At 51.3% G+C, this 25,859-nt stretch overlaps 13 protein-coding genes across 13 annotated transcripts; 5 read left to right on the top strand and 8 right to left on the bottom strand.

Moving 5' to 3' along the window:
- Nucleotides 1–168: 168 nt before the first annotated feature.
- Nucleotides 169–2,466, top strand: N7511_001648 (CCCH zinc finger and RRM domain protein; the record flags this gene model as incomplete). The annotated part of the gene is made up of 5 exons (XM_057124073.1): nt 169–233; nt 296–414; nt 471–1,067; nt 1,116–2,092; nt 2,146–2,466. The coding sequence occupies 5 exons, from the start codon at nt 169–171 to the stop codon at nt 2,464–2,466; spliced, it is 2,079 nt and encodes a 692-aa protein (XP_056989806.1).
- Nucleotides 2,467–2,659: 193 nt separating this feature from the next.
- Nucleotides 2,660–3,392, bottom strand: N7511_001647 (putative lactoylglutathione lyase (Glo1); the record flags this gene model as incomplete). The annotated part of the gene is made up of 2 exons (XM_057124072.1): nt 2,660–2,698; nt 2,760–3,392. 2 exons carry the CDS (start codon nt 3,390–3,392, stop codon nt 2,660–2,662), a joined length of 672 nt encoding a protein of 223 aa, XP_056989805.1.
- A 116-nt stretch (nt 3,393–3,508) lies between these two features.
- N7511_001646 (O-methyltransferase) lies at nt 3,509–4,297 on the bottom strand (the record flags this gene model as incomplete). Its single annotated transcript, XM_057124071.1, has 2 exons — nt 3,509–3,708; nt 3,808–4,297. The coding sequence occupies 2 exons, from the start codon at nt 4,295–4,297 to the stop codon at nt 3,509–3,511; spliced, it is 690 nt and encodes a 229-aa protein (XP_056989804.1).
- Nucleotides 4,298–4,662: 365 nt separating this feature from the next.
- On the bottom strand, nt 4,663–7,031 carry N7511_001645 (transcription factor domain-containing protein; the record flags this gene model as incomplete). The annotated part of the gene is made up of 3 exons (XM_057124070.1): nt 4,663–6,790; nt 6,845–6,899; nt 6,947–7,031. 3 exons carry the CDS (start codon nt 7,029–7,031, stop codon nt 4,663–4,665), a joined length of 2,268 nt encoding a protein of 755 aa, XP_056989803.1.
- A 687-nt stretch (nt 7,032–7,718) lies between these two features.
- N7511_001644 (uncharacterized protein) lies at nt 7,719–9,676 on the top strand (the record flags this gene model as incomplete). Its single annotated transcript, XM_057124069.1, has 7 exons — nt 7,719–8,181; nt 8,247–8,324; nt 8,378–8,812; nt 8,871–9,329; nt 9,388–9,482; nt 9,535–9,612; nt 9,662–9,676. The coding sequence occupies 7 exons, from the start codon at nt 7,719–7,721 to the stop codon at nt 9,674–9,676; spliced, it is 1,623 nt and encodes a 540-aa protein (XP_056989802.1).
- A 358-nt stretch (nt 9,677–10,034) lies between these two features.
- N7511_001643 (uncharacterized protein) lies at nt 10,035–11,628 on the bottom strand (the record flags this gene model as incomplete). Its single annotated transcript, XM_057124068.1, has 2 exons — nt 10,035–10,925; nt 10,981–11,628. 2 exons carry the CDS (start codon nt 11,626–11,628, stop codon nt 10,035–10,037), a joined length of 1,539 nt encoding a protein of 512 aa, XP_056989801.1.
- Nucleotides 11,629–12,555: 927 nt separating this feature from the next.
- N7511_001642 (uncharacterized protein) lies at nt 12,556–13,067 on the bottom strand (the record flags this gene model as incomplete). Its single annotated transcript, XM_057124067.1, has 3 exons — nt 12,556–12,680; nt 12,738–12,850; nt 12,919–13,067. 3 exons carry the CDS (start codon nt 13,065–13,067, stop codon nt 12,556–12,558), a joined length of 387 nt encoding a protein of 128 aa, XP_056989800.1.
- Nucleotides 13,068–13,621: 554 nt separating this feature from the next.
- N7511_001641 (GTPase BMS1) lies at nt 13,622–17,377 on the bottom strand (the record flags this gene model as incomplete). Its single annotated transcript, XM_057124066.1, has 3 exons — nt 13,622–17,119; nt 17,176–17,246; nt 17,320–17,377. The coding sequence occupies 3 exons, from the start codon at nt 17,375–17,377 to the stop codon at nt 13,622–13,624; spliced, it is 3,627 nt and encodes a 1,208-aa protein (XP_056989799.1).
- Nucleotides 17,378–17,918: 541 nt separating this feature from the next.
- Nucleotides 17,919–18,895, top strand: N7511_001640 (urea carboxylase-associated family protein; the record flags this gene model as incomplete). Its single annotated transcript, XM_057124065.1, has 2 exons — nt 17,919–18,651; nt 18,699–18,895. 2 exons carry the CDS (start codon nt 17,919–17,921, stop codon nt 18,893–18,895), a joined length of 930 nt encoding a protein of 309 aa, XP_056989798.1.
- Nucleotides 18,896–19,305: 410 nt separating this feature from the next.
- Nucleotides 19,306–19,701, top strand: N7511_001639 (uncharacterized protein; the record flags this gene model as incomplete). Its single annotated transcript, XM_057124064.1, has 4 exons — nt 19,306–19,320; nt 19,379–19,419; nt 19,474–19,542; nt 19,614–19,701. The coding sequence occupies 4 exons, from the start codon at nt 19,306–19,308 to the stop codon at nt 19,699–19,701; spliced, it is 213 nt and encodes a 70-aa protein (XP_056989797.1).
- A 460-nt stretch (nt 19,702–20,161) lies between these two features.
- Nucleotides 20,162–21,579, top strand: N7511_001638 (alpha-ketoacid dehydrogenase kinase family protein; the record flags this gene model as incomplete). Its single annotated transcript, XM_057124063.1, has 2 exons — nt 20,162–20,352; nt 20,409–21,579. The coding sequence occupies 2 exons, from the start codon at nt 20,162–20,164 to the stop codon at nt 21,577–21,579; spliced, it is 1,362 nt and encodes a 453-aa protein (XP_056989796.1).
- Nucleotides 21,580–21,646: 67 nt separating this feature from the next.
- N7511_001637 (putative 2-methylcitrate dehydratase (PrpD)) lies at nt 21,647–23,256 on the bottom strand (the record flags this gene model as incomplete). The annotated part of the gene is made up of 2 exons (XM_057124062.1): nt 21,647–22,782; nt 22,914–23,256. 2 exons carry the CDS (start codon nt 23,254–23,256, stop codon nt 21,647–21,649), a joined length of 1,479 nt encoding a protein of 492 aa, XP_056989795.1.
- Nucleotides 23,257–23,584: 328 nt separating this feature from the next.
- On the bottom strand, nt 23,585–25,840 carry N7511_001636 (IQ calmodulin-binding motif protein; the record flags this gene model as incomplete). Its single annotated transcript, XM_057124061.1, has 4 exons — nt 23,585–24,436; nt 24,505–25,005; nt 25,071–25,376; nt 25,430–25,840. The coding sequence occupies 4 exons, from the start codon at nt 25,838–25,840 to the stop codon at nt 23,585–23,587; spliced, it is 2,070 nt and encodes a 689-aa protein (XP_056989794.1).
- Between the last annotated feature and the right edge of the window lie 19 nt (nt 25,841–25,859).

Here is a 25,859-nt window from a genome sequence, read left to right as displayed (position 1 = left end):
TACGAATTGTCCGATTCATATCTGTCTAGGGTAATCTTTGCGCATAAAGATATCGCCCGAAACCCGACTTTGAACTCGAAGCCTTATATTCACCTCGCGTGAAATTTCACTCGAGGCAATTTGAATCTTACATTTTAGGATTTTCTAAAAAGGAACAAATCTATCAAAATGCAGTTTACTGACGAGGAAGCCACTGGAGTCAAGCAGTGGGTGGTGAAGAAACTTGAGGATATGTGAGAAACTTGATTCTTTGACAGTCAGAAAGCACCAACTAATGTTTGATCTACTTCTATAGCTCCGATGCCGACTCGGACGTTCTTGCAGACTATGTCCTGGCGCTAATCAGGTCTGACGCGCCAGATGACGAGATCAGAAACACTTCGGTGGAAAATCTGGAAGATTTCCTACGTGAGCGTACGTGCCATCTCTCGATCGTGGTGGACCTGCAGAACCAACTGACACCGTTCCAGATACCAAGCCATTCGTGGAAGATCTCTTCTCAACCTTTGCCCCCAAGGCGCCCGCCCCTCCTGAACCACAGCCTCAAATCCAGCAGCAGCAGACGTATACTGCACCCCAATCGCAAGCTCCAGCCAACGTCCCGACAGGCCCAAGAAACGAAAGCCCCGCAAACAGGAAACGGACATTTGGGGAGGGTTTCCAGGGTGAGGCAGAGCGCGATGATGGAATGATGCAGAACCGCGCGATGAAAACTCCCCGGCGTGGGGGGCGCGGAGGTGGTCGTGGAGACTTCATGGGCCGTGGCATGCAACCTGGACAGCAGTTCCCTCAGCAGCAACAGCAGCCTGGTGGATTCCCCATGATGCCGGGAATGCCAGGAATGCCGCAGTTTGACCCGAACGACCCCATGGCTGCCATGATGGCCATGCAGGGAATGGGATTCCCCCAGATGCCGGGAATGCCTGGTATGCCTGGTGCACCTGGCCAGCCTGGAGCTGAGCAGATGCCCAAAAGTAATGAGCGCTGTCCGATGTATGAGACACAGGGTATTTGTTACCTTGGGAACAACTGCTTCTACCAGCATGGCGATGGGGCAAAGGATGATGGTAAGCGACTCTCGATATGCCAGATGTGACTTGGCTAATTTGCTACAGAATATGACCCCAAAACTGCTGGCTACAACGGGCGAGGCGGTGGTCATTCTCGTGGCGACCGCGGCCGCGGCCGTGGTCGTGGTGCGTACGGTACACGGGGACGTGGTGGCCGATCCGATTTCTCGTCGGCAGGACCTAACGAGGATCAGTCGGTTACCACGATTGTGGTTGAGCAGATTCCCGAGGAGAAGTTCAATGAAGAATCTGTCCGCGAGTTCTTCTCTGAGTTCGGCAACATCACCGAGGTCTCATTGCAGCCGTACAAAAAGATCGCGTTGGTCAAGTACGACAGCTACCCCGAAGCCAAAGCCGCATGGTCGAGTCCTAAAGTCATTTTCGACAACCGTTTCGTGAAGGTTTACTGGTATAAACCAAGCCGGGAAGAAAACAACCACTTACAACCCGAGGCACCAGCATTCAACCCAGAAGAATTCGAAAAACAACAAATAGAAGCCCAGCGGGCCCACGAGGAGAAGATGAAAAAGCGACACGAGACCGAAGCAGCCAAACAAGCTCTCGAGCGTCAACGCGACGAGCTTCTCAAGAAACAGCAAGATGAGAGGGCGCGCCTCATGCAGCGTCTTGGAGCTTCCGCCGACACAAGCAACGACGGCAACGCCATGGATATGGGCAGCGAGCCTGCGGACGAGAACGTGAGCGACGAAACAAAGCAGTTGCGCGCTCAATTAGCCGCCCTGGAGGCTGAGGCTAAAAGTCTGGGTCTCGACCCTGAGGCTGATCCTGCCAGTGGAGGCCGCGGGGGTTATCGTGGTCGTGGCGGATATCGCGGCCGAGGCACATATCGCGGACGTGGTGGGTATGATCCTTCATTCCGTGGGGGATACCGCGGACGCGGCGGATTTGGAGCTCGCGGACGTGGCGGTGTCCTCCGTTTGGATAACCGACCTCGCCGTGTTGCTGTGTCAGGTGTTGAACTCAACTCTGACAAGGACGAGGCACTGCGCCAGCACTTGATGGTAAGTGATTACACATACTCTACCAATAGTCAGCCTATACTAACATCGTTCAGGGCATTGGTGAATACGAATCCATTGAGCCAAACCCAGACCAATCCAACTCGGTCGTGGTAGCCTTCAAAGAACGCTTCCAAGCCGAAAAACTCATGTTCTCCCCATGGAACATTCCTTCTGTCGGCGAGGTCCAGCTAACCTGGATGCCCAATCCCCCGATTGTTTTCCCTCCCGCTGGATCTGGGGAATCCAAGGGTCCCGGTGGATTCGATCACAACGAACCCGAAGACACACCAATGTCGTCCGCTCCACCGCCAAACGCTGCACCCCCACGGGACATGGATTACGACGTTGCCGAGGATGATAGCTGGGGCGCATAGTCAAAAATACTTGAATGATTCATGTTCAGTGTGAACTTTGCTCATATCTGATTTCTCCCATGTACTATCACGTGTGTGTATACACTGCATTTAGCTTTTTTTCTCTTTTGGATACGAGGCTTTCCGGATTCAATCAAGGTGATACACAAAGACTTGAAAATGTAGAATGTATGCAATGTCCAAATATGCGATCTCAAATGCTTTGCGGAATCAACTCCACCGTATACCCATCCTATGCACATCAGTGACCAAAACGTAGTAACCAGCCATATTATCCAATGCATTGAACTCACCGGATCAGAAACCATAGCAAACTTTTCGAAAAACCACGCATAGTTCTCATGAATCTCACCACGTCCTATTCCCCTCTCCGCCTCCCACTCCGAAAGCGGCACAGTCTCTCTAGAAGAAACACCGACATCCTTCAAAATCGTTACCCCAGCCTCTCGCAGCCTCGCCACCGCAGCCGGAACATCAGGCACTGTAAACCCAAGATGTGCGAAACCCAGGTGTGGGGGTGTATTCCCCGTCGATACACCTCCTCCGCCACTAGAAGCAGCACCAATATTCTCTTTTTCAGTTCCGTGGACATGATACAGTTCCAATAAGCCCGATGTGGCCGTCATATTTGGTATTTCGGCAGTCTTCTTCGCCCAGGTATCAAGCTGCTCGGCGGATTCAATATCAGGCGGTGGATGGCCTAGATAGTAGATTGTGAAGGGGCCCGCGTTCATAGTGAAGATTATACGCATTCCCAGGAGGGTGATGTAGAAGTTCAGGGAGACTGTTGGGTCTGTTATGCGGATTGCGAGGTGGTTTAGTTTGTAGGATGATGTGGTTGCGCTGGGAGGTGGATTTATGTTTGGAGATGGGTTGAAGTGGCCCACTTCCTGGGATGGGACTTGCGGGAGGGAGTTTAATGGCATATTTTACTTTTTGCTTGTTTGATTTGATTCCAAGGGGTAGTGAGTGAGCAGTTGAAGTGGTTGCTGTTGGGATGGGAGTGAGGGGTTGAGATGTGGGACTAGGGCTAGTTCTAGTTCTACTGGTAAACAATCATGTCCATTCCTCCACTATATGGCATCGTGACTCGACGGAATCCACTGCCCTCGGCATCGACATAATCAAACAGTTCTTGATACCGATCAGCCGCCATGACAGTATTATCAGCTATAATCACCGAGCCGGGGCGGAAATGTGGCTGGCACAGCTTCAGCGCGGGCAGAGCGAGGGGTGTCCAGACTGGGAGAGATGTCAGTATAGATATAGACATAACCCAACGGATATCGATTGATGTCTGTGCAAGAAAGAATACACCAGGGAAGGAGAGAAGAAACATACTATCAAGCAACAAGAAATCCACAACCCCAAGCTCCGAAGTAAGAGTTTCCCTCAAATCCCCAGTTCTCAGCTCAATAACCTCCTCAACTTCCGTTCCAGCCGCAGCCCAATGAGCCCGTGCAAAGGCAGCCTTGGACTCCTCTTTCTCCGTAGCAATAACCCTAGGCTTACCCTTGCCCTGCCCCGGAACGCCCGCCCGCTTGGCATTCTCAGCAACAGCCAGCGCGAGGTAGATAGTACTCACGCCGAAACTGGTACCCGCTTCGACGACATTGGTGGCGTTGATGCTGCGTAGGATGTGGTAGACCAGTTCGCACTTGTCCTGGTCTAGCGCGATAAACTTGTCACGCATGATGTTGTCGAATTCGGTTGTACATTGTGCCGGGAGGGATGGCCAGCTTAGGGTTGACTCCTGGGTGAGGGATTTGTTGTGTAGGTCTTTGAGGAGGGCGTGGACCTGGGGACTTGTGTGCAGAGCTGTGGGAGCCATTTTGGAGTGATATCTTGAATCTCGCGAGTTGAGGAGGGTGAGATGAAAAAGTAGGAATTGGCAAGGGTCGAGAGTTAGGGCTTTTATAGAGTCTCGTGTCCGCGGAGATATTCATCTGAGTCATCTGCAGCTCTACGCCCTGTGAGAGGGGAAATTATATTGCCGAACTCGGTTGGGTGGAATACCGAGGAGCATTTCAATAGTGGATATGATGAAGACCTGATTGAGTTGATCGACAAGTCTTTAGCAATCAATTAGCCCTCCTAACAAGTTACATCTTTCGCTCTCTTTGGGTGTTCCTTGCTTGACCCTTTTTGACTCATTTTCAAGTCCGTTGGAATATGATAAAAGTGTATAATACTCGTCTACTGCTCCAACAAATCTGCATAGCTATTCAAAGACCTCCCAATCAAAGCAACCATCTCCCAAATATAATCCGCCGTGAACAGTCGCGCCCATAGCCGGGTAACAGCCGCACTGAGCCGCGTATTTGTAGCGAGCAGCCATTCCCGCGACACACCATGCTGCACTTCCATCACCATCTCCAACACGAAATCCCTCAGCCTGGCTTCTTGTTCCGTCAAAGCTGGCTCTGGATGAGGCACTGTCACCGCTTCAAGCCACTTGGCGAGGAGAACGGCACACTCGAGGGAACACAATGCGTGTTGGTTTGACCAGAGTGCGACCTGAGAGTGGGCCACGAAGCCGATTCCTAGCTTGACGGGGGTGCTGAGGGCGTGGGCGCAGTGAAGTGCAGCGCGGGTGAGACGGTCGCCACGACGGACGGAGAGATTCTCGCGGAGACTGGTTGCAATTTGGACAGGGTCCCAGGTTTGCAGTTGGCGGGCTGATCCGCAGTCGGCGTTGAGGCGGATGTATGCTAGTCGGAGGAGGGCGGCTGATGTAAAGGAGAGAGGGCCGTGTGGGCTGAGTGGATCGATTGAGGACTCTTGATTACGCTCCCAGCATTGACACCAGCGTTCAAGTGCTTGTTCAACGGAGGCGAGCTCGGGCGTTGATGTGATGGAAGAGGGGTGAAAGCGGTTTCGTCGGGAGACGGGTAAGCGACCTGCTTTGGTCATGAGCCAGATGTCTTGCAGGATGGCGTGAATAAGCACGTAGCCACCCAGCGAGGAGAATTGCTCTGAGTCGCTATTTGGCTCAATGTCAAACAGGGTGCAGAGGGCATTCTGGAATTTTGGTTCGCCGGGGCTTTTCATGCGCTCATGATGCCAGAGGTCCTCGTGAGGAGCTTGCCATTCTTGTTCGGTACAGGGCAGCTCGATGGTGACCTCTTCGGTCAGTATTACAGGTGGAACATCAAAGACAATAGTGTGAATGTTGAAGAAACAGAAGACAATTAATCTCGTTCGCTTCACAGATTCCCGCCGAATCCAACTGTGCCAAGTCCCGTCATTCTCAGGGAGTCGGTTAAGTCCTCCATTTCGGAGGAGCATCTCCATTAAACTGCGGATCGACAATGCCTCGTGGTATGGAGGATTGTTAATAAACCATGCCGACACCGAGGTCAAGTACAACAGCGCCTGCAATGTTTCCAGCGTGTCAGTGTCATCGGCCAAATTGACAGGAGGCATTTTGCCACATTGGAAGACCCGTCGAACGTGCTCTAGTGTCACTGGTTTGGCGATCTGGTAGAGACGCATGCTAGTCTCCGGCTCACGGCAATAACGCGCGCCCAATGCCGCCATCGAGAGAAACAGCGGCAAGGTCATTGACTCTACATCGAGGGTTGGGATATGCACAATCGGATAGTGATCATGGAACCCCGTGAGATACCCAGTTAAGCACCGAGACAGCGCATGCCGGGATGGAAGAGATGGATCCGGCACAACATTAGCATAATCAGATAACATATTCATGAACTTTTCTCGACATTGCGCTGTAACGGGTACGAATCCCGTAGGCTGGCGCGCCTTGGGGGTCGTTTGATACCCTTCCGGCTGAAGCGAAGGCAATTGAGCTCCATGGCGAGGAAGAACTGAGCTAGAAGGAGTGGACGGAGTAGTTGCAGTCAAGGGCGCTCTGTCCGAAGACTGATCATAGTCCGGAACGGGAGAAAATGGCAGTGAGGGGAACAAGGGAAGAGGTTGGTAAGCCGGCGAGAATGGATGACTGGGCAGAGGCACACTGTCCAAAAAGGACGTAAAGTCATTCCCTTCATAGTGGCCAGACGCAAAGCCACCAATATAGCCAAAGTCCGGGCCTGCAATCTGCGGCCCCGCAATTGGGGGGCCTGCAGTTGGAGGGTTGGCCAGCTGCGCACTCATCAAGGGAGTGCGGTGTACAGCCGGTGATAGGCTAGAGAACTGGTCATTAGATCCTATGGAACGGCGCGAGTGTGCATGATCGGTGACCACAGACGCCAAGGTATCCAACCCGTCCAGGATAGGATGCGCGGGGGACGGCGTTGTTGGACCCCGACTTGGAGTGCCCTCCGCATGGGAAAGACGCTCATGGCGAGCTAACAAGTCTCTGGAAGCTTGTCAATCGAGTGCTCCCCGTATGACCGGGGTGGATCTATCATACTTGCGCGTAAAAGCCTTGGGGCACTGGACACAGGTAAAGGGTTTCTCTTTGGTGTCTGTGGGGTATCAGATGCCGGTCTCTCATTCGAGCACAGAGACTTACGTGAGCGATCATGACGTTGCAGATGTTCAAGACGAGCAAAGGCCCGCGGGCATCGCTGACATTGGTAGGGTTTGCTACTCAACATGGGAGAATGTCGGAGATTCGAGTCTGGTGGTTCAGGTGTTTTCGGGGATTTGACGTTTCTACTCCGGAATATCTTTGCCGCCATACTCTAATTCTACACCAAGCCATCTTTGGGTCTATACACCCCGTCATGACTTGGTTTGTCAGGGAGGAACTTTGAATTTGGAATCTTGCACATTGGGGTTTGATCCAATTATTTGAAAGCGCCTGGCAGATCGGAATTATTAATCGCATACTGCTCTGGCTTCTGCAATCGGCAAATGGAGTGAGATTCCCCAATTTCCCCAATTCGGGGCTCGGTGACTCAGCATTTGCCTCCGAGAGTATAGCCGATCTATGAAGGTCGCTTAGAAGGCCGAGAAAGAGTTTTTCAAAGCGAGTGACTGTACGATAGATCTTGATATTCTCATAACAATGTGGACTGGATTCGAATTTAAGCTGAATTCTCTGCCAGTCTAAAAAAGATGGAATATCGCGAGTGACTAGCCAAATCGGCCTACTGCATATTACCTGTTATCGGTTTGGGGATCGCAGACCACTCCGGCTTCTCAATCTCCAATTTCCCCAACTCTTTTTTGACCCACGCCCTTCAGGCCCTTCAGGCCCTTCAGCTTGGGTCTCTTATAAAAAAAGCCTCCCTTCCAAGCTTCTTTATGCGTCAAAGCTCAAATCAACAGCCTCAATCCAGATGACTTCAGACACATCGGGCTCGCTGAAAGAGCCTGCCATGGAGAAGCGCGAGGGAACCCCCTCTCTCACTGACTCACAAGAGATCGAATTCCGATATCTAGAGCTGGAAACGCCTTTGCCTACGCCATATATCACGTTGCCTCCTGGTCCCAGCCAGTCGCCAGCACCTGACGCGCCCAGTCTGGAGAAATATATATCGCCGTTCTTATGGCCAAAATGGCGCAAATCAATGATGACTTATATTGCATGCGCAGTGACTGCTCTCGCTGGTTATGCTGCTGGCGAGGTGAGTCCGGCGTCGGAGGAACTGACGGTGGAGTGGGGAATTAGTGCTGTCGTGTATAACCTCAGTATTACCATTTTCTGTGTTGGCTTTGCGCTTGCGCCGATGCTACTCGCCCCGTTCAGTGAATTAAATGGCCGGCGGCCGATTTTCATTGCGAGTGGTATTCTTTTTGTTGGTATGTTTGGGAGCAGATTCTTTCTCCAAATGTCATCGCTATATATACTAACGAAGATATGCTAGCCTCTCTCTGTGGTTGTGGAGGAACAAACTCCTTCGCCGGATTGTGTGTTGCTCGTTTCTTCCAAGGTGTGGGTGGCTGTGAGTATATATACCAACCTCTCATGGACCTCCAGATATTGATTCATTCCCAGCAACTTTCTCGACAATGGTTGGCGGTGTCATTAGCGACATTTATCACGCCCACGACCGCAACACGGCAATGGCTCTCTTCTCAGGATCAGCTCTCTTCGGAACAGGTCTTGCACCACTGATCTCCGGTGTCATCGTCAGCCACACCACCTGGCGTTGGGTCTACTTTTCGCATGCAATCGTAGCGGCAGTCTTCGTCGTGATCATCTACTTCTTTTTCAAAGAAACCCGCGGCAGCGTCTTACTCAGCCGAAAAGCCAATGCCCTGAACAAGTACTATGAAAAACTCGAAGAAGCAGGCCACTACGGCGTCATCTTCTCCGACGAAGAGTCCTCCGGCGAAAAGTGCATGCGCCGAATCCGATGGAAGGTCAAGAGCGACGAGCAACGCGCTTCAATTCTAAGCATGATCCAGATCTCACTCTATCGACCATTCCGTACGTCAACGCCAATTCCAATCCCCATCCCACCTATGATCACTAACATCTTTTCCAGACATGCTCGTAACAGAACCAGTCGTCTTCTTTTTCTCCCTCTGGGTCTCCTTCAGCTGGGCAGTCCTCTACCTCCAATTCAGCTCAGTGCCCCTCATCTTCCGCACAAACCACAACTTCACAACCGAGCAAACAGGCGCTGTCTTTACTTCCATGTGCGTCGGCGTGATAATCATCACCATCATCAGTATCTACCAAGAGCGCGTCGCCAAGGCATTTGGTCTGCATTCCACCGCTGCAGAGGGTCGACTGTACTTTGTCTGCGTCGAGTCCATCTTACTGCCTATTGGACTGTTCTGGTTTGGTTGGACTTCTTTCCCGTCTGTGCCGTGGATTGTTCCGGCCTTGGCGGTTGGATGCGCTACTATGGGCATTTTCTCGATCTATTTGGCTACCTTTAATTATCTTGCTGATACCTATCACCGGTATGCCAGCTCGGCGATCGCGGCGCAGTCTTGTTGTAAGTTCTTTGAATGGGCTAGTGATCTAGTTGAGTGATTAACTGACTATTGTTGCAGGCCGGAACTTGCTTGGTGGTGTTTTCCCTCTGGTTACGAATGCCATGTTCAACAATCTTGGATACCCCGAGGCATCCAGTTTGCTGGGGGCTCTTGTAAGTCTATTCTAGTTGATATTTGAGAGACAATTGACTGATTCGTGGGTAGGGCGCTGTTCTCACTCTCGTTCCATGGGTGTTGGCCTTTTATGGACCTCAGATTCGAGCCCGGAGTAAGCTCGCAAGTGTAAGTTTCCTATTCTCCCTTTCCATCTGCTCTACTGACGAGAACACAGGAACTTGCGCATTGAGGTGGCGATACCACCGCACACCGCACACCGCACACCACACACCAAAAAATATAGACATAGATTTACATTAATTCATAGAGTACCCTACGAGGTACACCACCTAGAAGCACATAGATTCAATTGAATGCATATTATAATTGACGCAGACCAACAAATGGCCCAGTCCAAATTTCCAATCCAGCCAATCCATCCAGCCTGTCGTATCAAAAGGCGGCCACCCGTGATTCCGCATGATAGCATGAGGATGCACTATGCAATATGCAAAAAAAAAAGCCAAGCCAAAATAACGTATGCAACCTGGTTCTAAGTGACCATTTTGAGCATCCGCCAGAGAGAGAAGCCAATTAATGCATTTCAATTACCTCTGACGTCCTTGATGTCCTCTGAAAGGATGCGCGCCACTAATAGCTGGCCGGTAAGACGCATAGCGACCCTCGTCCTCGCTGTCGCTGTCCATTTGGTCCAGGAGGCGATCGATGTCGTCACCGGCATGGGCTTCCAGTGCCTGTTTTGTTTCGTATCCGCGAGTGCTGTGAGAGCTGGAGCTTTGCGAGTCTTGACTTCCGTTGTGATTTGTGCCGTTTGTGTTGATTGATTCGTTTAGACTGTTTTGTGTGCTTGCCGGTTGCAAGGGCCGGGGACTGAAGCGGTATCCCGAGTTCTCAGGACTGGACATGAACATGAGGGTTTCGATGGCGTCTTGTTCCATTGAGGTATTTTCGGAATTTGTGCGAGGTCGATAGAATCCGTTGGGAGTGGAAGTTGGTGGGTGTGTGGTTGATGAGAGAGATGGTGTTCCAGGGCCCAGTACTGGACGACTGAGTCCGTTCTCCTGGTGTGAGTGGTGCCGTCGGTGACGACTGACGGGGCTGTGATTAGGTTTTGAGATTGCATTAGGATTTGGTCGACGGCGTCGTGTGTCGCTATTAGATGGGATGATATCGACAGGAGGCGCTAATTTAGGAATTGATAGGAGGTGAGGAGATGAGAATGCTGATTGTGAGCGGTTATGACTCGGGAAACGAATGGAGTTTCCAGTGGAGGAGCCGGAGCTTTGATGTACTAGAGAGGGTCGATTTATCTCTGGCGCTGACGCTATATCACTTGGTGCATTGCTCAGCGGTGATGCGCTGTGATATGTGCGGAGGGTAGGGTGAGGCCCAGCCTCAAGCGAAAGTCGGGCTTTCTCTTTTTCTTTCTCTACCTTTGCAGCCGCGTATGACAGACGCGTACGAATATGGACCGATAGCTGGGTAACGTGTATGAGCTTTATGTATGTGGATGAGACTGAGAGAATCAAATACCTGTGCAATCCTATTTCCATACACCGACGAGCCAGTGCTTTTTGAACGTCGCCGCGCAGCTCCATTCACATCGCTGTGGGTCATGGGTGTATCTAAGGAGACAGGCTTGATATCCCCGGTTGCTGTTCTTTTCTGCGATGGAGCCAGCTCATCATAGTTCGACTTTGTGCGCGAATGCTTCGGCGGAAACACGGGTGATCCAGTGCCCGCCTTTATTGTCGGCAATGACGGCTGCCATTTTTCTGCAGCAGCCCCATTTACCGGCTGGATCGCCGTTGCCGATTGTGAAGACCTTTGCTCATTTGGTGGGACTGAACCATGTTCATTCGAGGTGTGGGAGCCGAAGTCTGGAAACCGGCTTGTATCATTGGAGGATGGAAGACTGGACAGAGAATCTGTAAGGGTACTAGCGGAGTAATAATCAGGTCGTCGACCCTCCGAAGTATCACTACCACGCTCTGATTCGATATAGGCTGGGGTCGAGTTGCCATCGCCGTGAGCGACAGCAGCGGCGCTCAAGCCATCTACACGTAGTGACAATGGCGCTCTCTGATTCTCGACAGTTGCAGTCGGTGTCGCGTGATTGACGGGGGTGTTTGCACTGTTCTTCGCATGCGCCCCGCGACTCGGAGTATCGCGACCGTCCATTGTCACGAGGGAAAGGGATTAAAAGGTGGATATGGGATACTGCACGCGACCTAGCTTAGTCGCCAGTTGATGCGGCCGCTTTCATTAGCTGTCTAGTCACCACATCGATACTGGGAATATTGAGAGACTAGGATGTCCTGAGACACAGTCGGGATCTCAACACGCGCGGGTGGTGACGCTGGAACTAGGAGCATCTGCCCGATCGAGTGGCGATCGACTAGCACGCGCAAGGATTCAGCGCGAGGGAAGTCTCCAATCTGGATCAACAGGGAGGAATTGGACGGGGACAAGGGCTTTGAAAGAACAATTAAAGAAGCGCCACCGTCTGCTAGCGAACTGGGGGGAGAGACGGCGTGGCTTTCCATCGGCGACGCGTGCGAGGCGCGGTCACGTGGTGGCTTGTCGATGCGACTAGACTCTTTTCAGTCTGCTTTGGGGGACGAGCAAGGGTCGGCGAAGTGTATGGAATTGTGTCTACAGGACGTATGTGGTTATTTCCCATGGGAATGCGCGTGCAGGGTTCAGACTCTGGATGTGTTCATGGTTGTCTATACTTCCGTATCCACATGGACTGCTTACAGCCTACAACTACACGTTCTAAAGGCTATAGAGACTGAACACCACACAAGTCCAGGAAAAGAAAGAATAAATTTCAAAATTTAACAAATGAGAGCCACGGAAATGAACTCCGAAGCAATGACTCAACACCATGATCAGCGATGCATTAATAGTCAAACAGAAATCAAAAAGGCACCAAATGCCAAACGAAAGTTAGCAAAAGAAAAGCAAATATAAACCGGGGAATCATAAACCCAGCAAATGACAAAAGACAAGACAAAAGAAAGACAAAGAAATGAAAAGGAACAGAAACAAAAGACAAAACTGGACCCGATCTATACAGACCGAGCCCACCACCACGAAGGAACCCTAAGTATACCCCATGACCGCAGTAGTCTTCTGGAGGTAACTAGGGCTCAGATCCGCAGTGATGCGATCCACCTCCGAAACCTCCTCAACGTGGTGATTAGCCACATGAGCCGACGGTGGCTTAGCTACAGAGAGTCAGCCAGGATCTCGCAGAAATAGGACAGTCAAGACTCTTAACTTACCGATAACCGTGGAGGTCTTCGACGGCTTCCACGTCATTTTCTCCCCCAGATCCTCCAAGTTCTCCTTGCAGGTTTGGAGCTTGGGCATGATCCTCTCCTTGTGACGCGCAAACCTGTAGACTAGTCAGTTTCCTCGTCTTGTGTAAACTGACTGAACAGGTGATTCAACTGAAATACTCACTTCAACACAAGAATGAGAATTACAAACATTCCCAACGCCCAACCGGCAATATACCAGCCGAGGAATTCTTCCCTCTCTGGATCATCCCAGTTCTCCCGAGAGCGGACGAACAGGGACATGTTCATGGGGGTCATGGTAGTGGGCGCCATGTCTGTGTGATGATTGATGGGTATTTTTGTGAATGAAGTGGATGAAAAGTGGCGATGAAGTGAGATGTATGCGTGCGAGAGATGTGAAGGAAGAAGAAAAGCAACAGCAGAACGAGGGCAGCGAGCTGGGCTAATATAGGTCTACATGAGTCAAAATGAAGTCCACGATGAAGGAAGAGTGAAGTAAACGTGAAGTTGTATAGATGTTAAATTCTGGCCTATTTAGGGCTAGTCGATTTCGGTATCCATGGGAGAGGCCATTGGACGCAAGTATTGTCTATGGACCCCATGGGGAAACGGGGAATAGTTCGATTGTAGGTTTGTGGACGACTTTGACTTTGAAGTCTGCTGCGAGAACCGTGTTTACTATGTGACTCAGATATACCCCCGGGAAATAAAGGCTACAAAGCGGCAAATCACTTGTAGAAAAGACTGATGAATAGTTGTCATATGAAAGATTCAATATACGTAGGTACATAGGTAATTTTTGGTGCCCAACGCCATCGATGCAAAGAAAGACCCCGGTAGAACAAATATGTCCAAAAAGGAATAGATCACTTGCGCTTCTTGAAGCGGCCACCACCGCCTTCCTCGTCGGGGTTCTTGCGCTTCTTGCCCTCCTTGCGCCAGTAATCATTGCGCTCTCTCTTCTCACGTTCAGCCTTCTTCTCCAGACCGTCAGCAACCTTCTTCCGGTAGACCTTGCGGCGCTCTTCCTGCTTGGCGGAACGTTTGGCCTGTTTCTCGTTACGCATGGTGGTGAGCTTCTGCATGAGATCGCGGGCCTTCTTCTCCTCGCCTCCAAGGACGACGGCACGCTTCTGCATGTATGTCTGGTCCTTGCGGGGCTTCATCTTGGTGATCTGAGACTTGAAGGGAAGCTCGGCAGCCAGCTGCTTGGGAACGCGGAGTGGGTTGAAGTGACGGGCTTGACGCTCGACGGGGCGGTAGGCAGAGTCCTTGATCTGGGGTGTGGCAATACCCTGAGCGTGACGGACCTCACCGGTCAAACGCATACCCTGCCATCCGCTGTCACCCTTTTCGCCCTCAACCTGGTCGAGCAGGTTGGTCACGGGGTTGTAGAAGCGGTGAGGCTTGATGGGGTACCAGGCACGTAGGAAGGCGATATCACTCATCAAGATCTTGTCCTCGAAAGTAGCACGGAAGCAACCATCGGGCTTGGCAAGCGCACGCTTGATTTGACCACGGATACCAGAGACTGTCTTGATAGAGGCGCCCTCGAACTTGGCAATTTCGAGAGAAGAGTTGAACATATCCTTGATGAAGGCGGTGTTCTTGAAGATCTTGTAAGGGTGACCAGTGAGCTTGAGCTTCTTGACAATTTCCGTGTGCTCGTCGACACTCTCAACGACACCGGTCGCAGCAATACGGAAACCGGGGTTCTTGTTAGAGAACGAGTTCACGCAGCAGAAACCAGTGTTGGGTGCGACAAGAGGACCGTAAAAGGTAGCGAAACAATGCATATGCTCAGGAGTATACTTGAGCATACGGTTTCTGGTTCGACTGTCGGTGGTACAGTAGATAGGCATGGTCTGGAATCGTCGCCAACCAAGCGAGAAGATCAATGGATCGTTACTCTTCAGAATCTTCTTGTGCCAACGGTGTCTCTTGATACGAATGCGCACGTAACCGAAACGATCCTCGGTAGGAGAAAGACCACCAACAATGACAGGGAAACGAGGGTTGAACTTGGAGACGAACTCGTAGGGAACGTTCTCGAGGACAATGCGGGCGTAGGTACCGGCTTTATAACCTTCGGCACGGGCACGGGAGGCTGGGTCGAGGTTGTCGAATTCGGCGCGGTTGATATCGGTCTGCTTTTGCATCTTCGCCTTCTGCAGATCATACCAATCGTCTTCACCAAACTCGCCTTCGAGTCCATCACGCGTCCCGTCCTTGGCGTTCCCGAAACCTTCACGATCTTCTTCTTCGAAGCGAAGCTTGAGCTCCTCCTTTTTCTTGGCATTTCGTTCACGCTCGGCCTCGAGATCCTCTGGCTCCTTGGACTCATCCTCACCCTCTTCATCGTCTTCATCTTCGTCACCTTCCTCATCATCATCCTTGATGCCGTTGAAGACTTCACCGGATTCCAAGTCCTCGTAGTCGCCATCACCCTCATCTTCATCATCCTCGTCGAGGTCATCATCCATGTCCTCGTCATCATCTGAGCCGCCACCGCCCAGCTTACCGGTAACGAAGCGAGATCTGATAGATTCAAGCAACTCCTCGTCACGCCACTTTCGCTCCAGTTCATCGTAGTCGTACTCGGGGACGGCACGGAAGTCGGCTTGGTCCTTCTTCTCGTTGTGTGTCTTCTTGAAGAATTCGTCGCCCTCGTCGTCAGCGGTTCCATCTTCTTCTTCGTCCTCGTCGTCAGAGTCCTCGCCGCGCCATTGCCTAACGACATCGGCCGGAGAAATTGAAGTGTCGTACATCATTCGTGACAAATCGGTGACTCGGAACGGAGGGCGCTTTCCGTGGAGAGCTTTGGCGTTGGCAAGCATGTTGTCCTTCCAACGTACATTGCCCTCTTCATCTTCCTCGTCTTCCTCATCATCCTCATCCTGTTCATCCCCATTCTCCTCGTCGTCTTCATCTTCATCTTCATCTTCATCTTCATCTTCATCGCCGCTCTCAAGTTCCTGGTCTTCGACGGAAGAGATGGAGCCAAGGTCAGAGTCACTGTCAGCGAAGGCCAGATCTTCCTCCTCGTCAGTCTTTCCAGCCTTGCCGTTTTGCTTGGCCTTGAAGCGAGCCTCAAAGTCGTCCGGTGCAGACATATCGAGTTCGCCTTCGTCATCGTCGTCGCTCTCGTCCCCATCGAACTCCGGGCTTTCCTCTTCGCTGTCGGAACCATCGTTTCCTTCAAGCTCTTGGTCGTCATGTTCAATTTCAGCGATGCGAGCGCGGCGTTGACCCTTGCGACCAGTCTCATCATCATCCGCTTGAGCGATAGCCTCGCCACCACGGAACAGACGAACACCCTGATCACCCTCACCAAGCATCTTGCGCTCACCCTGAAGGTTAACGACAAGCTGCTCACCAAGACCACGGCGCTCTTCGTCGTCCGTATCTTCGTCCGAATCATGGTCGAAAGTGTTGGTCTTAACATCGATGTAGACAGCATCCTTGTCAACCAAGACACCACCGACATCGGACATCGGAGCGAAAAGCAGTTTGGACTTCTCGCCCAGCTTACGGGCTTTTGACTTTCCTGTCACCTTGGCGATCTGCTGGTCCATGAAAGGGGTTGGGCACGGATCTGGCAAGCCTTCAATTCCGCTCACGGTCAAATCACCAACACCAGGAACGTGAACTCGAGCACCATGGGCTGGGAAGTTTGTACCACGGAGATAACCGTAGAGAGCGACAGTACGGTCACACTTGGGGTTCGCCTCGATCTGGGTAGGCGGCGTGATATCCAAGAAGCGATCGGCGAGTGAGTACGGATGGGAGTTGCGCCAGATGATCGGACGGGGGTTTTTCATGACCGACAAGAATCGGGACAAGTTGTGCACCTCACGATCGGGGTAACGGCCGTTGATAACTCCGGACAAGTAGAACAACTTAGCGCCGGAGTAAAGCTCGCTCCAAAAACGGTGCTTCAGGCGCTTCTTGGCATCTTTGAGAGTGCTCTGCTTCTTGAATTGATCAAGATGAGTAAGAATACCGAAGACGTTACCGGGCATACCGGCTGTGGAGAGGGCGTTCAAGAACTCCATGGTTTCCATCTCGAAGCCAAAGTTTCCGTCGATCATGAGCAAGACGATATCTGCGATCTTGGAGACATCGATGGCAGCCGCGAGGGAGTCGGAGGGGCATTCGAGGAAAGTGATACGCTTGCGCTTGGTCGTGACAACGGTCAATGGTCCTTGAGGCGAGCTGAGGGTTTGCTTGGTGTAGCGGCGGATCAGAGATTTAAGCAAAGTGGTCTTGCCAACTCCCGGGGGTCCAACGATAGCGACGATAGTAGGAGGTGCCTCCTCAGGCATGCGATCCACAAGGGGGACATGAAGTCTCTTTTCCTTGACCTAGAAGAAAAGTCCGGTTAGCTTCGACTGGCCGATAAAATTTTTCGTGTACGTACATCGTGTGATCGGGCAGCCTGCTTGTTAAGCTTGCCAGGCCTGGATGTGACAAAGGCCTTTGGATTGGCTCCTATACAAGCGAAAAATCAATTAGTATAGGTTCCAGTCGGAGATTCGCAGCTTTCAGATCGGAGCGCTCGTACCTTCATACTTCTTCTTCTCCTTCGCAGGCCGATGGGACCTGTTCGACTGTTGCTCCATGCTGACAGTATTGAGGTGTAATACCTCACAGCTCCTCTGATATCAGAGAAAATTGAAGGCAAGAGCAGTCGACGTAAAGTGAGCCGTCAACCGCTTGGCCCAAAATTATTTTGTCGGAACGGAAATACTTGGACCCCGGCACGGAGAAAAGTGTCTTGATAAGGTTTAGCGCCATTATACAGCCTGAGGCATCCATACAGCCTGAGGCATCCAGTTGGCTCAAAGGAGATTAGCGTTCTCCGGGCCGGTGCTAACGATAGATAAAAGATAAGCCCATCTCCAATTTCTCCTCATCGGGCCGAGGGACGCCTTCCTCCACAAGATCAGCTAACTATTCCCTTGACTCAATGGCACTCGTCCAAATGGAGAAATTCAATCTATGGTTATACTTTCCCGTCTTGGTTAGTCCTATCTCTGTGGACTTTGGCATATCGCAAACCCCCGCTTTTGTATCTATATCTACCGTAGATCGTCCAAGATTACACGACTCCTTCGTCAATCCTCGTATGACATTCTGCCTATAACCCGGACCAACTGCATAATGTCTCGCAGACCACCTCCAGCGTACACAGCACCACCTGATTCGGGCGTGCATGCAACATCGCAGCTCTACCGCTCAATCTCCGAAACCGCCTCTACCCCATCTGCGCGTATTCCGAAGGAATCTTTCACTATCAGACCCTGTTCTGGTCAAGCGTGGATTGTCCCCGCCGGCCACTTATGCCGCCTGACTACACCCAAGGGACCACAGGTAGGCGATTTGAACATTTGGAATGCGAACAACCCCCGAGAACGGATGTGGGCGGCACGGACTCGCCAAATCCATGCCTCCCACGTCTCGGTGGGTGATCGGCTATGGTCGAACTTGCCCTATCTACGACCCCTCGTGACAATCACCGGTGACTCGCTGGGTGGCGGACAACTGCATGATGTGCTTGGGCCCGATGGAAAGAGAAAGCCAGAGGTGGTGTTTGGAAGTACACAGTTTGGAGGACGCGTGCATGACTTGATGGGTACTCGCTGTGATCCCTACGTCAATTTACTTATGGGTGGGGAGACCTTTGACTTCCACTGTCACTCGAACTTGACTCGGTCCGTGGTTCCTTATGGGTTGACTGAATTGGATGTTCACGATGTCTTGAATGTGTTCCAGGTGACTGGACTGGATGAGGAGGGCAAGTACTTTATGGAGACATCCCCTGCACAGGCGGGCGAATACTTCGAGTTCTTTGCCGAGATGGATGTTCTCTGTGCGCTGTCTGCGTGCCCCGGTGGTATGTTGCTGTTCCTTTTACGATGTTTGCCTTGCTAATTGTGTCAGGTGATCTTTCGAACTGGGGGTGGGATAATAAAGAGGGTGATATGGGAGCCACTTGTCGCCCGTTGGGGGTGGAGGTTTACCAATTGGCTGATACCCAGGTACTGGATGGGTGGAAGGCTCCCGAGTGCCCCAAATACCAGGGTATGCATGGGATGACCATGCCCACTCGCGAAGACGATGGATATGCTGGAGTGTAACAAGCTCCGAGACCAGCGCAGATAGCAAAATGCAAGTATGTTATGCAGCACACGTGACTGCCCCGCGCTCGTCATCGGCAGAGGTCATTGCCGTTACATCGATGATCGGACATCAAAATCCCCTTGCAGGGGAAATGCAGCTGAGTTCCTGCTTCAGCCACCGATGCCACAGCCATGTCAGACTGACTGGTACTGGGTAAGATGCTGGGTAAAACCAGGTAAGACTAGGTCACTCTGTAGGGTAAGATGCGAAGAGAAACATGTCAGATGTAAGGGAAACGAAGGTGCCTACCCTGCTGGGTAGAGTTGACCAGGTGTTCCTCAAAAAGGGACACTCCCCGCCCGTCTATAAGACCTCACCTTTCCCCTCCCCCACTTCCCTCCTTCACACCTCTCCCAAATCCTTCAACATGCCTGTCTTCAATGTGAGTGTCTGGTTTTGGAAGCTTGGTATAAGCTCTATACTGATCTTGAAACTCGCAGGTCACCCTCAAAGCTGATGCCCCTCCGGAGGAACTCCAAAAGTATGTGGCCTATCCCCTCTCTTTGATGCAAGACTGCTAACACACCGTTTGAAGGGCAAAGGAGACTGCCCAGGAAAAGGGCGGCGTCATCCAACACGAATACAGCCTGATCAAGGGATTCACGTGAGTATTGAGGCTCTGTCATCTGCGCCTCAACTGCGCATTGTTCCCTGTCATGCTAATCACAGCTACAGGGTCGCATTCCCCGATGACCACGTGGATACACTCGAGTCGACCGAACACATCCACGTCGAGCAAGATGGTGCTGTCAATGCCAACTAGTTCTCCGGTTACCATGCGACAAGCTCCCCACGGGCTCAAGAGCTTGGACTACCCCGGAGACGATCTGCCCTACGACGACTGATGGAATGAACGGAAGTGCGAGAGCTGGATACCCACGGATGCTTTTTATTCTTTTTTGTTTTTCTTTTCCTTCAGCGAGATGACATGATACCAACACACCACCGGCTCCACGATGCCAGGTACTTCTGATTAGCCAGCTTTTCAATGAGACAAATAGGCAACCATGGATATGGAGCCAAATTCATATGATCTCTTGTAATTGTAATCAGAATAGCAATTCAACACGTAGAATGTGTAAGTTATCACTCATATTGCGAGCTTCATGCACCTTGGCCAGTTATCGTCATGCCGATCTCAACAATTATCGACCGACGATACCCGGTCTACCGTCACCGCCTCACTCGTTATCTCCCACCTTTCTCCCCTCAACCACCAAGCAATGGCAACACCAAAAGCCATGTTGTCTAGATCTCGTAGTCGGGCTACACCGGTTACGCGGATCTTTGTGCGCCAATCTTCCACATCACAAGGTCAAAATTGGGCCGGTCGTCCATTCGATGTCGCCAAAGACAACGTTGCGCAACTGGCGGCCAGTCCTCGCCGGGCTTTGACACTGGCAGATTTACTCAAGTGAGCTGCGTACATTCAAATCATGAGATATGAGTACTAATTTTACCCCAATGTAGACACGGACGTCCCCCTCTGTCCAAAGACGCACTTTTAGCCTCGGCCAACTTCACTCTCTCGCTGCTGCCCGCCCGTCTGGCATCTCGAATCCAAGCCCTGCGAAATCTCCCTTATATTGTGGTTTCAAACCCCCACGTCTCCAAAATTTACCATAATTACCTCCACTCGCTGTCGACTCTCATACCCTACCAGCAGCGCCGAATCACGACACTCGAAGAGGAAAACCAGTTTGGAGATGTGCTTGCAGACCTCGTACAGACACACACAAACACAATCCCAGTTCTCGCACGTGGTTTCCTAGAGTGCAGGAAGTACGTCAGCCCAGCCGATGTCACGCGCTTTCTGGACACGCATCTGCGCGCTCGTATCGGCACGCGTTTGATTGCCGAGCAACATCTGGCTCTTCACTATGCCTCTCAGCCTGTCGGCGATACGCCCTCTGGGACAACGGCCGGGTCAACAAACCAGAGCAAGATCCCATCAAATTACATTGGAGTCATTGATACAGCGTTGCAGCCAGCAAACATCATTCGGCTGTGTGAAGACTTTGTCGGAGAAATCTGCGAGTTGAAGTATGGCGTGCGACCGACGTTGAAAATCGGAGGCCAACCCGAGGCTGCGTTTGCTCACATCCCCGTGCACATCGAGTACATCATCACGGAGTTACTGAAGAACGCGTTCCGGGCAACTATCGAGAACGGGAATGAGCGGGAGCCTATCGAAGTGACTATTGCGGCTGCCCCAGATGTCCCTGGAAATGAGCGCCCAGTCCAAGGCGATACCGATATTGGATTTGAATTTGATGCGGAGAGTGAACGAGGGAGCTCACCTGAGCCCACTGGGAACTGGAACCCGTCTTCTCAGAGCATCACAATTCGCATCCGTGATCGTGGTGGCGGTATCCCACCTGAAGTTCTGCCTCATATCTGGTCGTATAGCTTTACGACGTTCTCGGATATGGATTTTCAGTCCTCGGATAATGGCATGGATGCTTTGAATACTATTTCTGCTAACAGTGGGCACCTCAGCAGTATTGCCGGCCTTGGTTATGGATTGCCCTTGAGCCGAGCTTACGCGGAATATTTCGGTGGCAGCATCGCCGTGCAGAGTCTTTGGGGATGGGGCACAGATGTCTATTTGACACTGCAGGGAGTTGGCAGAATCGATTAAGCATAGAAATAATCATTGATGCTGATGGCTCTGGTGGCCATAGTGACCCGGCTCAAGTCTGTCTGATCTACAGTCTCGCTTTTCCCCTCTGAACAAACAGATCCACAAAGTCTGAGACTGGCATATCTGGCTTTTGAACTGCACCCAATATGCGACCGATCTCTGTTGCCAAGAACATCTGACCCATGATCTGGAAGAACTTTTTCTGTACCGCTGCTGGTGTTTGAGGGTGCTTTGCATGTCCCAGGGGGTACTCGATTAAGATTTCGGGCATGGAGGAGCCATCCACAAGATGAACTATCATTCCTGCGCCAATGCTCTTCTTGTCCAGATTGAAGTAATCCTGTGTGAGTTCTAGGTCAGCACGCACCACGGTCTTCTCTCGCAGCGATTTCAACTCTTCGCTGGTTGCCCAGGGGCTTTTGTCCAAGAAGTCTGCAGCCTCTGGCTGTTCTTGCTTCAAGAAAGCCAAGGCGACAACATACTGAATGCAATGGTCACGGTCAGCAGCATTGTGCAGCGTACCCTTTTTGTTCACAATCAAATCCGCGGCAGCAGTCGTTCTAAGATCGATTCGTTTGATCTGTCCAAGAGGATCAGCCAGGCCTTGCTGTCGAAACCGCCGGCCGTTCAAGATAGACGCTTCTACTGCTGAGATCGCATGTCCTTCGACGGGCATAACCTTAAACAAAATATTCTTTACCGTCCAAGAACCAAATGGTCGCGGGAACTTGAAGCCGGTTTCGCCGAAAGTCCGCTCCCAAAATCCCCACGGCTTCGCACTCAAGGCTTCCGGTGACCCAGGCTGACCTCGTTCAACAATCAAAGCCAACTGCACGGCCCTTCTCGCCGCATCGCCAGCCGCCCAACCTTTTCTCAAGATAGTATTAGCACCAGATCGGTACACCCGGCTCGGATGACCATCCATCCAAACATTCGAAATGGTCGCCATGGCTTGCTCTTGACTTAATCCAAGCAACCAAGAAACAACGGCAGCTGATGCCAGTTTAACCAGTACAACATGGTCAATCCCATAGGCATTGAAAGCGTTCTGCATTTGATAACACCCTTGTACCTCATACGCCTTGACCAGTGCAATTAAGAGTGTTTGCATAGTCAACGGCGGGCCTTTATGAACCCTCCGCCCAGAAGCAGATGAACGAGACAACCAATCCATAAGTGGAAGTATGGCGCCGATATTATCTGCAATTCATGCTGTTAGCGCTGAATTATAGCCACATATCCCAACTGAAACCAACCACTTAGTCTCAATTTCTCACTCTGATCACGTATAAACTATCGGGTTCAATAAGAGTAACAGAATGTGATCTTACCAGAAGGATGTCCCCACTCAACACCCCCCAAAGCATCATTATAATCCAAATACCGTATCAAAACGCCCAACCCAAAAGCCCCAGCTAGAGGATCAACCACGAGCTTCGTCCCCGGCATGGGAAACCCATCCGGAACAGCTGTATCAACGACAGGAGCAATCAGTTGAATAGCGTCGGAGCTCGTCATCGCTGTTGAGATTGCGCAGGCCATCGTGTCTAGGAGGGCTGTTCTTGCTGCAGTCCATATTGCTTCGTCGGTTTCGTCTAGCTGGTGGTTGTAGATGTAGTTGACAAGCTCGATTATGGGTTTATCGTAAGAAATTTGGGTGTTATGAGTTGGCATTATGGAATCGGTTTAAGTATTGGATTGGGAATTGAGAGATGAATGGGGTTGGGAGTTTGTTTTTCTGTTCACTGGAGCACTTCGGTGCATTTCTAGAATGGCCCGGTTGTACGTGTACTTGTCTTTCTCGATGGCTGATTAGATATGTTACTTTCCAATATCGACGCTTAATCCCGTTCTTTGCATGAGTGAAGTCTCAACTTCTGATTGAGATACTAAGAATGGTGCTGACCGTCGAGCCATTACCCGGCGAAAGCGAAACAAATAAGACGCGTTCAAGATCCCATCAAATAGCAAAAAGATAGCTTCATCCAAATAAAAGCCCAAATCAAAAGCCACCAACACCCCTAACACGCTGTACAGCACCCACAACGCCCTTGGCCCAACTAAAGCGCCCGGGATTCGTTCCAATAGAACCAGGCGGAATCTCTCCCGTCTCAGGATGATGCCAGCATCCATCCTTGGGACTAGAAGCACCATACCTAGCCGTATTCTGATTACGATCGATCAGTTCCAGCCAAGCACCACAAATAACCGGGGAATCAATAAGCACATTGATCTCCTGGCTGTGGAAAAAGGACTGCGTGTCGAGATTGCCATTACCCTGAATCGCAACGCGGCCATCCACAATCATCAGCTTGATATGACAACTCCTTTTCTTGAAACTGTTATGGATGGGCATTGTCTGGTCTTTGCCGACATAGTAGAAAACCCTCAGTCTGCTTTTCTGCTCGTCAGACTCGAGGGCGTTGTACAGTCTATTGGCGATCATCTCGTTCGTGCCATTCTGGAAGGGGAGAAGTTCGCCGGCATCGTTGTAGCCCAGGCAGAGGTAGCAGGTGACGATGACGCCGCGACGGACTGCGTTGAGGAGGGGCTCGAGGAGGGGCTCGGCGTTCATGTTTGGGGTTTGGATGAGGACTGAGCTTGCTGCGTGGTTGATTGCGGAGATCCAGGCTGAGTTTTGGGGGGTTTGGGTGTTGCTATGGTTTGGTGCTTTGGAGTGTATTAGTAGAGGCACTGTGTGCGGCAGATTGGGGGTCTTACATCCGAAGGGTTCTCTGTTCACCAATGCCATGGCTACGGGTTCGTGATGCGGGCTGATCTTGTAAGGGGGTGAATATGGGGTCTTGGTCGGTATCTGGTGCATCTCCTGTCGTGTCTGGTTGGATAGTGGTATCTGGTTGAATGTTAGGGAGGGTCAGAATGGAAGCTATGCACCAGGTACATACTGAGATGACGGCTAACAGCCTGTGTGGGAGTCTCCTTTTCTCGAGGTAAAGCGCTATCGTTCACTCTTGCGGCTTCATGCTCGAGGTCCACGTCATAATGCTCGGACTTGACCGAATGCTCCGCAAGATGCTGCACTCCTTTCTCAGTAGGAAGGTCATTACTCGTCCTCGTCTCGTGGCATGGAATCGGAGCCGCAGCAGCTGGAGAATTTAAAAGCGGAAGTGCAGGCTCCAGAGCCTTTCCCCATGAGAGCAAAGCGGCATCATAGAAACCATCCACGATAGGTCCCTCGATATGAGACAGCATCTCGAGATTATCATTGTCTTGAATATTACTGCTCTGCAGTAGAGCAATGCGTCGATCAATGACGGTAAACTTGGCATGGAAAGTTCCAAAAATCGGCCGATGGAAGTTGATCACCTGCAAATCGACATTGGGGATTTCATTCGCGGGAGGCAGTTTCACTTTGCCGCCTGTGTACTGGTCCTCGTGGACGCTTAGTCGATTTTCCAAGGCCTATTTGAGATGTGAGCTTCCTTCGGGGTCTTTCAGATCTTAATTTATGTGATGTCGGGACATACCTGACGGGGATCACCGCGGTCATAAACCATCTTCATGACGACCTTCCTCCCTCGCTCACCCGCCCGCCTCGAAAGCTCTCTGATGGCATTCGTGACTAAAGTCGAGGCATTTGAATAAATCCAAAAGTTAGTGCCCAAGAAGACTTCATGTTCGGCGCGTGCAATGCAATTGGCTAGATGACGGCACAGATCCGGCAACGGAGCGACTATGGTTAATGGGACCACGCCTGTACTTCCCATTAACGAGGGAGAGACCACTCCGGCCGTGGGATGTTTGTCCAAGGAGCATAAGGCATCATGATAGATCTGGAGGGAATGGATTAGATTTGTCGAGCAGCAGAACAGAATGCGCTCGATACCTGTAAGAATAACTGGCTTGGCTCCACCGATCCAAAATGGCCACATGCGCGGGCTTTTTCCAACTCGTCTAGTTTTTCATAGTCTGATCCAGCATCTGACACCGAGTCTAAAACAGAGTCCGACGTCGAGTCTGAGCTCGAGTCTGACTTCTTGTGTCCGTGGGATAAATGTTCAAAGAGCTTGTGGAAGAGCTTGGTCGGACATTGCGACGGGTCGCGCGCTAACTCCGAGGTGACGGTTTCCGGCTGGTGGCAGAGCTCGTAGACCTTACGAGAAAGCATGTTGGGATTAGTGGGTTCTTTGTGCTCGTAAAAGTGAGGTTTAAACAAGAAGAAGATAGCAATCAAAAGGGCGAAAAGGACAACAAAGGTAGATGCAAACTCCTGGATCTGGATCTGGATCTGGGCCATGGATGAATATTCCCCTCAG

The sequence above is a fragment of the Penicillium nucicola genome, assembly GCF_028828085.1.
Source record: "Penicillium nucicola strain IBT 29836 chromosome Unknown utg000001l, whole genome shotgun sequence".
In the NCBI taxonomy this organism is placed as follows: Eukaryota; Fungi; Ascomycota; class Eurotiomycetes; order Eurotiales; family Aspergillaceae; genus Penicillium; species Penicillium nucicola.
This window is presented reverse-complemented; position numbering and strand designations above follow the sequence as displayed.